This window comes from Meleagris gallopavo, chromosome 10 (assembly GCF_905368555.1).
Source record: "Meleagris gallopavo chromosome 10, MGAL_WU_HG_1.1, whole genome shotgun sequence".
NCBI lineage: Eukaryota > Metazoa > Chordata > Aves > Galliformes > Phasianidae > Meleagris > Meleagris gallopavo.
In genome coordinates, this window is record NC_139413.1 from 14,013,969 (window position 1) to 14,026,830 (window position 12,862).

General features: G+C 35.5%; 1 protein-coding gene across 6 annotated transcripts in view; it reads right to left on the reverse strand.

Moving 5' to 3' along the window:
* The window catches only part of CDC7 (cell division cycle 7), a 17,185-nt gene continuing 4,323 nt past the window's right edge, over positions 1-12,862 (reverse strand). For 3 of the 6 annotated variants that reach the window (XM_085231918.1, XM_085231919.1, XM_031554756.2), the window contains 10 exons: positions 12,357-12,443; positions 10,497-10,632; positions 9,802-9,895; positions 9,577-9,719; positions 8,348-8,591; positions 7,680-7,775; positions 6,719-6,885; positions 5,083-5,165; positions 2,076-2,225; positions 1-1,111 (listed from right to left, as the gene is read on the reverse strand). In XM_085231918.1, the coding sequence (XP_085088044.1) occupies positions 735-1,111; positions 2,076-2,225; positions 5,083-5,165; positions 6,719-6,885; positions 7,680-7,775; positions 8,348-8,591; positions 9,577-9,719; positions 9,802-9,895; positions 10,497-10,632; positions 12,357-12,443 (1,577 nt within the window). In that variant the 3' untranslated portion in view covers positions 1-734. The remainder of the gene's footprint in view (positions 1,112-2,075; positions 2,226-5,082; positions 5,166-6,718; positions 6,886-7,679; positions 7,776-8,347; positions 8,592-9,576; positions 9,720-9,801; positions 9,896-10,496; positions 10,633-12,356; positions 12,444-12,862) is intronic. The other 3 variants (XM_085231917.1, XM_085231916.1, XM_031554757.2) reach the window with 1 other exon arrangement.

The window sequence follows — 12,862 nt, forward strand, 5'->3', positions numbered from 1 at the left end:
TTCTGACGTTATAAAAACAAATCCTTTATTTAAAAGATGTTCTGTGAAAATCAGTTTTCATAACAGAAATCAAACATACATGTCACACAGGACATTCTGAAGGCAACAGTTGTTGTGTATTGACAGCTACCAATGGCATAGAAGAAATACAGGCTATGCAAAATGAGTAACTGCATTTATCATTATTGCCTCGGTAGAAAGGAACAGACAGGGAAAAGAAGTACTTTTAAAACAATGATGCTTTTGTTTTGATGATAAAACCTCTCTATCTAGCCCCTGTTCCAGCAACACTCCCAAAGTAAAACTGTTCTCTGAAAACCATCTCAACAAAATTAGTGCACTTTAGTCTCCCAGGTACTAATTGGGAACAAAGCAGGGGTATGCAATAATGGAAAAAAAATCCCTCAAGCACTTTTTCATTTCAGTCATACTTCAATGCAAATTTCGATGTCTTGAGAATTAATCTTACTGTGAGAAACTCTTTAGTTTTAAATCAAAGTTAATTTTCTTAGAGAACAGGTATGCACAGTAACAACACCTCAAAAGCGTCTCAGGATTTGACCATATTAGTAACGTTTATGTAATATTTACATCTGCAGTCCAATTGTGAGACAATTTCAGTAGTACTGTGCACAGTGTAATGGTACTTCAATGAGTGTAACGGCAACGGATTAAAACTCCTTCAGTATCTCATTTTCACATAAAACATATAAAAGCGTGAACAGAGCATGTTCTCATAGTCTCATGTCTTTAAAAAAGGGATGCAGCAAAGCATCTTTTGCAGTTATTCTTGTTGCAGGGTTTAAGTCTAGTAGCTTATCAAGTAGGTCGTATGCTTCATCAGGAACCTGATCCCATCCTTTCATGTCTGTCACCTTAATTTCTGAAGCACCATCATCTTCCTGACAGCTCTTTAAGTGCTGAATTTCTTCTCTGATTGTCTCAGGAGCACACTGTTTGTCTACTTCAACTGGCAAAGCTGTGTTGTCTCCAGATTTGCTGGGTACGTCACCTTGGGATCTGTTACAGCTGCTATTTGTTCCTCTCAGCTTCTCACAGAGGGTTCGTAAGTTTTGTGCGGGGACAACTTGGGTACACAGAACTGATTTACCTAAGAGAAAAATAGTTTTTACAGCCAGTGACATTTTATTTTACTTGCTCTATGACTACAACTTTTAAGTTAGTTTCAGAGAAATTTCAAGTATTGAAGCATAACTGACATTAGTTCTAAATACTAATTAGATTAGATACTAATAAAAAAAACCCAAATCAGCCATGTTTTCAAGTAAGGGCCCCAGAAAGTCAGAAGTAGCTCTGCTTAGAACAGAACTGTGTTTTTACATGAAGTTATGAATTGACAAGTCATCACTCAGTCCTCACAGCATCATTTTCCATTTCATCCTCATCTTAACAGAACTGAAAATTAAAAATCCAGTTCAGTTCATTGCTTACATAACTGATTTAAACACCTGTTTGGAGAATTAAAATTGATGCTGTCAGTTACACTTCCAGGTACCAAGTGCTTTAATGTTTGGCTTGCAGGTGAGGAAAATGGCTATTTCTATTTTTGTCCTTTTTTTTCTCCCTCCAAACAGGCCCTCTTGCTTTTTTATTGTTTTTTTTGGTTGGTTGGTTGGTTGGTTGTTTTTTTCTGGTCCTTCTGGATAAAAATGCAAGGTTTACATCATCTAAATATTAAGTCAATACAACTTAATGCTCCATAGGAAATTTTGCAGGGATAAATATTACTTCAAGAATTCTAAGAAGTAGGAAACATTTAGCTGGCATATTTCACCTCAAGTGGCCCTTACTTACCGAAAGGCAGCAAAGTTAGGAAATCCACAGAATGAATTACTCCTCATAAAAATTATAAAAGATAGACAAATAAAAGCTTTCCTAAAACTCTGTATGTATAGATAAGTAGTGTTATTTTGCATGCAAGAAGTGTGACTTACCTCCAAAGTTAAAAGTTTGTTTAAAATAAAAACAAGTCACAACTAGATCGTAAATCATTGCATTAAACAGCAGACCAGGCATACATTTTCCCCTCCTCCCCATAATTAAGGTTTGCATACCAAAAGTTTTAGCAGCCTGAATGGTTTCTCGAGATCCACGAACTGTCATGATTTGTGCCAAAGCAGTTAAATCATCGCTTGCTTTGTAAAATGGATACCGTCCACTGAGCAGAGAAAGGAATACAATTCCTGCAGACCACATGTCAATTGCTGTAATAGAAAGCAAGCTTAGTAGCAAGTAAAACAAGTAAAATTTCATCAAAAGAAAAATCTCAAATTCTTTAAAAAGGAATTAAGCCAGAAGTGTTGTTATCAGAGAAAGTAATGTTCTGAATAACTTACAGACTGTGGTCACAATGATAACACTTCAGCAAGCACCGTAAACTGGTATACTTGTAAATAAAATCAGATGCCTTCTTTTATAGAGAATATTTGTCTATAGAGTTTCTCACGTGAGTAATTTCATTAATTTGCTTTAAAAATGTACTGAAACAACATTTGAAGTTATTCTGATCAGAGAGCTAAGAGAGGAAAAAATGGCTAGTTTTGATACTTCAGTAAGTTTGCTTTGATTGAGAAAACTTAATATAAAAGTTCACGAATACAAAACAATTCAGAATTGAATGTAAATCTTACTTTTCTGGGACTGAGGTTGCCAGTTAGGTGTACTAAAAGGTTTGTCTTACTACAAACTCACTTGCTCTCTAATATGAAACCACTTGACAAGATTGTTTAAGAACTGTAACAGTTATTCATCACTTTCATTGTGTTATGAAGAGTACAGGGAGTTCTCTGATGGAAGAAGCCAAAGCATGATGGAAACTTTAATACTGAAAGTTATGAGAATACCTGTCTGCTGTAATTTTTTGGCTAAGTTGCACATTTTGAGAGATGGCAAGGAAAGTGAAGGAGAGAGTCTGAAGAACTCTCAAATTCTAAAGAGAAAAATTAAGTTGGGAAATAAAGCTCTAGTCATTCTGCATATCTTCCAAAAATAGGCAGTAAAATATGCAGTAATTAAGCCTGACATTTTAGCTAGAAACAGCAAAGAGCTCTGAAACTTCTAAGTTGATCTACAAACACAGGTTTTAAGCCTTTTATAAAAATCAAAATTCAAGTTATTTATGGGTACAATAATTCAGTGTGCAAGAATTTTGTATCTTATCTTCAATGAAAAAATTTTAGTAGTACTGATGTAGTACTGTAGTATTGATGTTGATCATAATACCTGCTTACGGTGTTACGCATCGCCCTTAGTATGTGGTTGGGAAAGACAGTCATCAAGGTGAAGACTTTTAAAGATATTTATTCAGCTCTTCCAGATATTGTCAGACAATTATATAGTGAAATTACTACTCAGTCCTACAGTTCTGATAGGGTTGGCATCTTCAGCAGACTGTGAGATCTTGTGCAATGACATCAAAATCATGATTCCTCTCTGTGCATTTGCCTAGTGGTTAGTATCGAACTAGTGAGGGATACCATCTTAAAGGGAAACAAAGGAACAAATCAAGTTAAAAAATGTAACTGGATCTGCTTAGGGCCAAGTTGTATGTTTGGGTTGTATTCTCTGTGTTTTAAACCTGGCTCACTTATTTAAGGTAGCTCTGGACAGCCAGCTGGATCCAGCTGATAACTCAGTCTCGGCACAAAGACCAAAACTAGTAGCAAGATTGGCAGAAGTACAAGGAGGTGACTACAGCAGTCCCAGATGTTATTGGGTAAGGAGATTTGTTAGCTCAAGAATAGCATTATCTCATAAATACTAGTATTAGTCTACCCAGTTCTAATTAAGCACTTTGTTGACATATTACAGAAGCTTTGCAGCACTGACTCAATATCTTTAGGGCCACACCCGAGGGTTTCCAGATTTACCCACATTTTCTGTAATCCTGCCCTCCGTTACCCTAGAGAACAGAAAACTGTCTGAAAGCACACTTAAGACAACCCTCTGTCCAAAATTTCTTAAGTATGTCTTCTTTCTGCATAAATTCTGTCTAGACAGATTCAGGGATTGTCTAAACTTGTCCTGGATTTCTGGATGTTTCCTAGCTCATAAAGCTGGCTATTACTGCACAGGCACAGTAACTCCAAGTAGGCTGCCATACCTCTTGCAATCCCAGCCATGCCCACAGCACAGATCCTGTCTCAAAAAGCATTAAGAAGCTATCAAGGGATATGCTGATCAAATGTATTGTAAGGCTACTCTAGTGTGTATAAGCACTTTCAAATGCTGTAAATTGACTATTTTCTTACAAAGTACTCAGCAAAAAAGATGGCTATAAACTTATTTTAAATACAAATTTTGAGAACGTTTGTTTCTATCCTTTATTTTCATAATCAAAACCTCTGGTCATACATGAAATGTTAAACTTTGTATCAGTCCTCCAATTCTCCATGTATGCAGAGTTTCTCCCAGCCTACTTGTATCAGCTAATGCATTAACCATCCCTTTGTTCTGCTCCAATATTTACCAGAGTACTGAAATGCATGGTTTTAGCCCTGAAAAATTAAAAATCTTAGTAAGAAAAAATCATGAAATTTACAGACTACCTATTTAAAGCATTAGTAAAGAGGAAAAAAAAAATCCAGTGAAAAGTACTGATTAACTAACACTTCATAAAAAACATAAAAATTGCACTCATACAATTAATTATGCCTGTGACAGCAAAATATATGTGGCAAACAGTCTAGAAAAGTCTAAAGCATATCCCTCTAAGATTTATTTAAGATTTTTCTTGAATAAATAAGCCAACGAGCCAAGAAACTTGATAAAACTTGCAACTTTGTTTTCTTTTAAAACACATGCTATTGAACTCCTGCATATGGCAGTACCCCTCAAAGGGATAAAGACATTCAAGTTTCAAACACGGGAAAATATTCCTAGTTCTTTCTTATTCTGAGTAATGAACTTTAAATTAAAATTGGGAAATGGTTGATAAATTTTAAAGGGATAATAAAACAAATTTAATGTGTAAACAGCCTCCTATACACAAGATAATGTCAATGCATAAATGATAGGTTTGAAAAAAAGAAAGACATTTAATTTTTGTCTGTTGTGTAGTACCTGTTGTCTGAGTGGGGCACTTTGTCAGTACTTCTGGTGCTCTGAATCCAGGTGTTCCTGCTCTGGGAGCAACTTGTTGACATCTTGTTGTAAGAGACAAATACGTTTAGAATATATACATTCAGAAATAAATAAGTTCTAATTATAATGATGTTTAATATTTTTAGAATATACTTTTGTCAGATGTGTAAATGTGCATTATTCAGTTTTTGCAGTTATTCTTGTTGCAGGGTTTAAGTCTAGTAGCTTATCAAGTAGGTCGTATGCTTCATCAGGAACCTGATCCCATCCTTTCATGTCTGTCACCTTAATTTCTGAAGCACCATCATCTTCCTGACAGCTCTTTAAGTGTTGAATTTCTTTTCTGAGTGTCTCAGGAGCACATTGTTAGTCTACTTCAACTGGCAAAGCTGAGTTGTCTCCAGATTTGCTGGGCACGTCACCTTGGGATCTGTTACAGCTTCTATATAGTTCTAATTATAATGATGTTTAATATTTTTAGAATATACTTTTGTGAGATGTGTATTCAGTTTTTAAGTCTGAAGCATCTTATAATTATCTAGTGTATAATTATTAACTCATATGAAATAACCTAATTATAATTACCAATTATATTATTGGTCTTGTTATAATACGTAGAAGGAATACTTATTGCATACTTCAGTCACAATATTTTCAGTTTCATTCAATGACAACACGTGTTTTCACAGGGAACTTTCAAGTTAAGACTAATTAACCATTGGCAAAAAATGCATTAGTTTCTTGGGTGTGGATGTTATGGCTTTTTATTTATCCAGACCAAACTAAGGTTCACTATTTCTGAGCGCTGACAAGAATTTACTTCTTGTTAGATTATCTAAAAGGTGTGAGATCATTATTAAAAATCATTCTTGTATTGAAGCTCCAAAGTGCCTTCCTTCTACAGGCCAGCTTTTTTGTGAGTCTAGCAAATTCCTCATGTTTAATTTCTGAACTGACTTTGATAACATTGTATTCTGACAGTCAGGGAAGAGAGGTACTGCACAATTTCATGACTATGCCTACAAAGCAGATTTCTCTGCACAAGTTTCTGTCCCCTAAATGAACTACAGAGGAGTAGATCTGACCTGAGTTATTTGGATTCTCTGGCCTGTCCACTATTAAAATATTTCAAATTAAGAAATACAGCACTGTCATCTTTCCTTTTTATTCTACGTTTCATGATTTCCAGAATGCAAACAGCCTGAGGAATGTATTTAACCTTAAGTTCTCAGAAAGCAAGAGTCCAATCACTGAATTTCAATGCAGTTGGCATAATTTAGGCCTATTAGATAACTGCTCAATGACAGACTGTTGTCTAAGTGTTGTAACTAAATCAGGTTATTTTCTACAACAAATGTAGGCAGATAATTAAATACAACAGCAACAGAAAATCATTAACAGTGAATCTCTTGCTACAGATAGCAGTGAACTAATTACTCCACAAATTCCATGAACTATTCTTTTTGAAGAGCACACCTAGTGTCGTAAGGGCTACACAAATGCTGTCTTTCAACTAAAACATTTTCTACCAAAACAGCTGTCCAGTAAATTCAAGCTTTTTGACCTTGTTTGACAGCATAGTAAGCAATTTTACAGCATTGTTGAAGCAAATTACCTTGAAAGGCAAACACTGCAAACTCTGTCTGTTGCGTAACAGTCACAGGTCAGGTTTGACAGACAACCACTGGCAGCTTTCCTGCTCACTGCTTTGGTAGAAATAATCTTCTTCTTTGTTACTAACTTTCTAGATGAAACATCTATCATCTTCGATTGTTTAATGAGCTGCAAAACAGATGTATTTTTTAGAAGGTGAAATATTTAAGAAGCTTCCCTTTATATATAGATACCTGTCTCGAAACTACTGAAAAGACTCTCATCAGCAAGGAGCTCCAATTTTAAAACAGAAGATAGCAAATCTTTCTACCAAATCATAATATCTATAAATGTACTTCATTTTTTCAGTGGTTACAAAAATTAATATCCAGTAGATATTTTGAAACTTCAAGTCTTTTTTTTCAAGTTAGCATAATTTTTCAAGCATTTTTTTGATTCAACACTAGTAAAAAAAAACAAAAAAAAACCTGTATGAAATAGTTAATGCCACAACAACAAAGTAGCACTAGTTTTAATTCTACAATAAGAGGATCATTGTTAGACAAGCCTTCTAATTTAGTTGGGGTTTTCCTCCATCTCACATTAATTCCTAACAACAAAATAAAAACGTTTATTACATACTTGTTTTCTCTACAGCTTCAGTTGCAAAATAACAAGCAAAGGTTTCACAAACTAAAGATACCTTGGCGGAAAGGTACACGTGTAGGAAAGATACCAACTAGCATACAAAGAACATGAGCTGGGGAGACATGTACATAACACCTCTTCAGGAGTTTCAAAAGGGACTGAAACAAATGAAAAACTCTTCAAGCCTTTCAGTGAAATCGCACTTAATAATCTGTATTCTTAATTGTCAGCTGAGAACTTTAGTTTCACAGGGTTCTGCCCAATCTTATAGAACTAGTTCTACAATTTCTCTAAGACTTAACAAATTGCTCTTACTGATGAGTCTTGTTTCTTACTTTTGTATTTGAGTTCTCCTGGTATGTGGAACAATAGATGTTGAAATTCCTCTCTCCAAAGACAGAGCGTTGGGCAGAATGGTGCACAGAATCCTCCTACAACATCAACAAAGAATACAGTAAGGATCTTATCCAGTGGTCAGCTGGATACTGGGAGTTCAAGAACTGTGTTAAGTGACATAAAACTGAAACATCTACGCAGTAAGTCATTTTCAGGCATCAGTTCATTGTGAAGAAAACATCATGTAGACAGAACAACAAACATGCTCACGGAGTTAATCACAATTCATGTGCCCCAAGATTATTTGAAATGCCATCTGTTTTGCATTTGTTATATATATGCAAGTAAGCATATGCAAATAATTATTGGTTTGGGGAGGAGTTTAACAGCATGTGGGATTTAAAAAAAAAAAAAAAAAAAAGATTTAGGGTTGTCTAGAGTAACTCATGCTAGAGTTTTATGCAGCTTTCAATGCTGAATTATACCTAACAGATACTGACTGATGCCAATAGTGTTACATAAAACTAGCTGCTCCAAAGTGAAAATTGGTTCAGTGCATCAAATCCTGCAAGATCAGCACAGCTTTTGTTCAGGTATTACATCTCCCCCTGTTGGATAAAAAAAAAACATTAAACATGCAAAAATATTAATGAAAGCGACTGATAACCTTTCCTCCTCTTCCTTGTTTAATCTGTATTTTTGAGTGTGAGCTTTTATCAGATGCTCTTGATGCTAACTGTTGAGGAATCTGTTTAGGTGCTGTGACAGCGACAGAAGCCCCATTTCCCAAAGCTATGCTGGGATTGCTTTGCGAGTAACTTCCCTGCTGGCCTTCAGAATGGGCAGTTTTGAGAAGTTCAATTTTTGTATCAGGAGTTCCTTGCGCCAAGCCAAAATCTACCAAGGCGTACCTAAAAGAAACAAAGTTTAGAATCAAGAGTCAAAAAGTATCAACCAGTTTTATCAACGACTCATTATTTGTTTATTCACAGTTTACTCCTCAGGTTGCCTATGTGCTGCCGCCAGCAACACTGTTCTATTTTCCTTCTGCTCTGTTTGTCCAAACTGTCTGGCCCTATTTTTCCCCTACTCTTACACTACACCTATTTCTCTTACTTTTCTGCTTCTTGACTTGTAAGCTTTTCAAGTGTGTACTTTCACCACTGACATTTTGAAAGCTATTCCCAGTAATCTCTTTCTTGGGTTCTCATTCTACAGTTCTGAATTACCTCAACAAGCAGCCAAGTAAATTGACCTGTCATGGACAGAAGCACAATGCAGCAGTGAAGACAGCTGGAACAATAACAACGCTAAGAGTTTGCCAAACCTCAAGCAATGCCACTGTAAAGCACTTATCTTTAATCAGGTTGTTTCCCCAGCAAACCTTCACTAATTGCACCCTACTCACTAGTCACCACAGGACTGCTAGCAATGAAACAGTACCTTACTCAGTCCATTCCAAAAAAAAAAGCAGTACATGACTTTTCAGTCTTCAGATACCAAATGCATTAGTTATAAAAATTTATTAGTAGAAAGTTACAAATACCAGCCTATGCTTAACAAGTACCTATTAACTTTTTTTCAGACCATTACTGATTTTATTCTCATTTTTATTAAAAAATGTTGTATCTATACTCAACACTAAATTTTCACTTTTTCAGGTACTTGACACTCTGTAAGGCAGATACTAAATTAAATGCTAAAAAAAATCTTTCCATTCTCAAATCCCTAAACACAGAAATAAAAGTTTTACAAATAAAAAGTCTTTTTTAGCTTTATTACTTAAGCACATGTTAGGCATCTGGAAGGAAGAAAACCAAAAGCCTCATTTAATCTGTTCTGCCAAGACACACATCCCCAGACGAGATCACAATATGGACATCTGGACAGACTTACTGCTTCAGCCTCCTGTTGTAGAGAAAGTTACTGGGTTTGACGTCACGATGAACAATACCAAAGTGGTGAATGCGCCTCAATGCTTTAAACAGATTAAACATGTATTCTTTCACTTCTTCAAAGGAAAGAGAATTCAGAATGTCCTGAAAGATTATTTGGATACTATTATTATGCAACTACTTTCAATTCAGAAGTTTTATTACACATAAGAAGTCTGGGACTCACCAAGAAGGATTCATGTTCCAGATATGGCATAACAATAACCACGTGATCATTTTTCCTAAAGCAATATTTAACTCCCATAACGTTATCTTGTCCCCTAAAAAAGAGAAGTAATGTCACTGAACAAAGACCAGAAGATGAATTTTGATTTTCCTTTATTTCCTGTAAACTTCAGTCTGGCTTTTTTTTAATACCTAATTTATACCTTGGCAACAGTCTTATTAGCAGTAATTATGTTGTTCTTGTGTTATTCTTATGTTCCATTTGAGTTCTGCAGTTTGAGATGAGGGCTCTACAGATCTGGGGGCCACGGTTTGTAGTTACCACTGCATTTAAATGTAGGAATTCACGACACTGGCTACTCTAAAAAGGTGCTATTGAGCACACTGGTGACTAGAATTAATTTCTAAAGCTTTAATTTCTTATTAAGAGATTATTTTTTCCAAGCAGCTGTTCCCACATTCATACATTATGGAACTTCTCAGATGGAAAATGTAGTATGGTCTGCAAACTGAGACCAGCAAAAAAGGACATTCATTACAGATAAGAATCCATTTCTTATTTGCTCCTGCTATAAGTCTCAAACATTTCTGAGAATTAAAAAAAAAAAAAGTGAGTGAAACTTTACATACATAAATGCAGAGCAGCAAGACAACATTCAGCAGTTTAATCATGACAATTACAATTTTTTTAAGTACCCTGCTACTGTGAGGCACTGAAGTTCAGCAGCAATTCGCAGAGGGTGACTGGTTGGAATCAAGTGCTTCAGAGCCATTTTTTCTTCACATCCTGTTTGCAGTTGCGCTGTGGCCAAGTAAACAGAACTAAAAGTACCTGTAAAAAAGGGAGAAAAACACTGTCTTCAGCATCTTTAATTAAGTCAGTTGCGATTTTTACAGAAATGATCTAAATGTTCACAGTCTTACAGCGCATCTGACACTATGTCAAAAGCAGATTTTAGAAGAGAAAATAGGCAGTTTCTTTTTTCTATTACTGAATTCAGTGATCTTGTATACAATTTTTTTAATGTCAGTAAAAATGCAAATGTTACACTGTCTAACTTGCCTGGGACATGAGCTCTTTGAATGTAAATTTTCCTATCTTTGATTTGCTTTCTTGTTTAGGTAGCTCTCTTTCATCTGACATCCAACTCTTCTTTCTCTGCAGTGTAAGCCAACTATCTAATGCTAATCTGGATAGCACTGCTATTGCTATTCAAGGAACTTCTGAAATCATTACATTTTCCTTAATTCTGTTATCTTATTTATAAAGCAAGGCTTCTTCTCTACCTTATAAAGGTATAGCTTTACTATTTGATGGCCCCCAGCATTACCACATAGACAGAACACTATAGACTCCTTTGAGAAAGAGAGCATTCACACTGTACAATAATCTTACAACTTTAAGTTTTATTATTGCAGTTTTGTCTGCTACAGTTTTAAGGATATCATAAAATATCTCTGGGAAGGTTAATCTATCCTAATGATCTGAGACACCTGAACATACAAGTCAAAGCATTCTTCTCTATGAACAAGCGGTTCAAACTTACTTTTGATTATATGTTAATTACTGTGTTTGTGTCACATTAAATTTAACAGTCTGTAAGTCTATACATACATCAAAATGCTAGCAAAACCTCTAAATACTTCTTGCAGTCATAAAAAAATCTAGTGTCCCATAAATCGAGGACTGCTCATAGCAACATGGGTTACTAAGTTGACCCAAGACCTTCTTTTTGGTGGTGAGAACTGCTAAAACAAAACAGACTCCTGAATGGAATCCTAAGTTGAAGCTTGTCTTGTCTTTATGCCGCAGAACTGCTAGTGGTATTTTTGGCTTTCAAGAGCATTGTTTGCTCCCAGGAGAGAAATTGGAGTACTATTCATAACTGGAGATTTAGCTTGACTATTCTCTTATTTATGACAAACAGAACTGCACGTTTTCTAGAAATTTTGAATCACTGTGCGGAATGGCGCTTGTTACTTTCTTTGACAGACAAACTTTAAGCCCCCTGGTTTGCCATCACAGTTACTCCATTGCAAAACAGCTACAAAGCTACCCTGCTTCTCATACACATCTTTGCTTTTAAGTGTGGAGTGTCATTCCTGAGTAAAGTTTCAGAAAGTGCTGAAGTCCCAGACTCAGAAGCCACTAGGAATCTACTTGTAGTCACACCTACCTTCTAATAGAGTATCTACAATAGTATCCATTGAACGTCAGGAGTACCTAAGTGTTCCAAAATTTGATCCTGTATATCCTAAAAACAAAACCCAGCAACAGCAACCAAGAAATTAAAGCAGCTATACTATTCTAGCCTCCTCCTCCACTTCTGCCCACATAGTTTCAGAAGAAACAAAGCCAGTAGTTAAATATGTCAAAACATAAATGCACATAAATAGATTTTCCATGTAAAAAAAGAACAGAGTACTGTACACATCGAAAAGTAAATAAAAAGCATCTGCCTTAAATTGCATGTATTGACATCTTAGATTTATACCTGCTAAGTTATACAGATCAAAAGAGATGTAAGTTTAAGCAAGCTACAATAAAACATTTACCTTCTCCAATTTTTTCCTTAATTTTGAACACGTTTACAAGCTGCGGCACTGCTTCATAAAGTTTTTCAATATCTTTTTTTATTCCTGCTGTGGAAAGAATGGGGAAAATCGGTTGAGAATTTGATTGCTTGATTCAGTATCTGGTCTGTAGTTCAGATCATAAATCATACATCAATTTCTAGTACTGCAACTGGACAAACTGAAGGAAAAACACACGAGGGGTACCTATCCTTGCTGGCGTTACTGTCTGCCTAACTGATCATCTTCTTCACATTCCCTTCCATGCTGCAGCATTTCAAAAAATGTTACCTACCTGCCACCTAGAAATTCCTGAGAGAGGAAAAGCTCTTTTTGTAAAACTTCACATTACAGCTCACTGATTAATGTTTCCTGAGACACGCAATGTCAAAGTCACATAAGACAAAACTATAATAGTTGTTTATGTAAGCAAAGGAGCAGATCCATGAGATGCAAACTAAGAATCAAAAATGTAGGAAAATTATTAT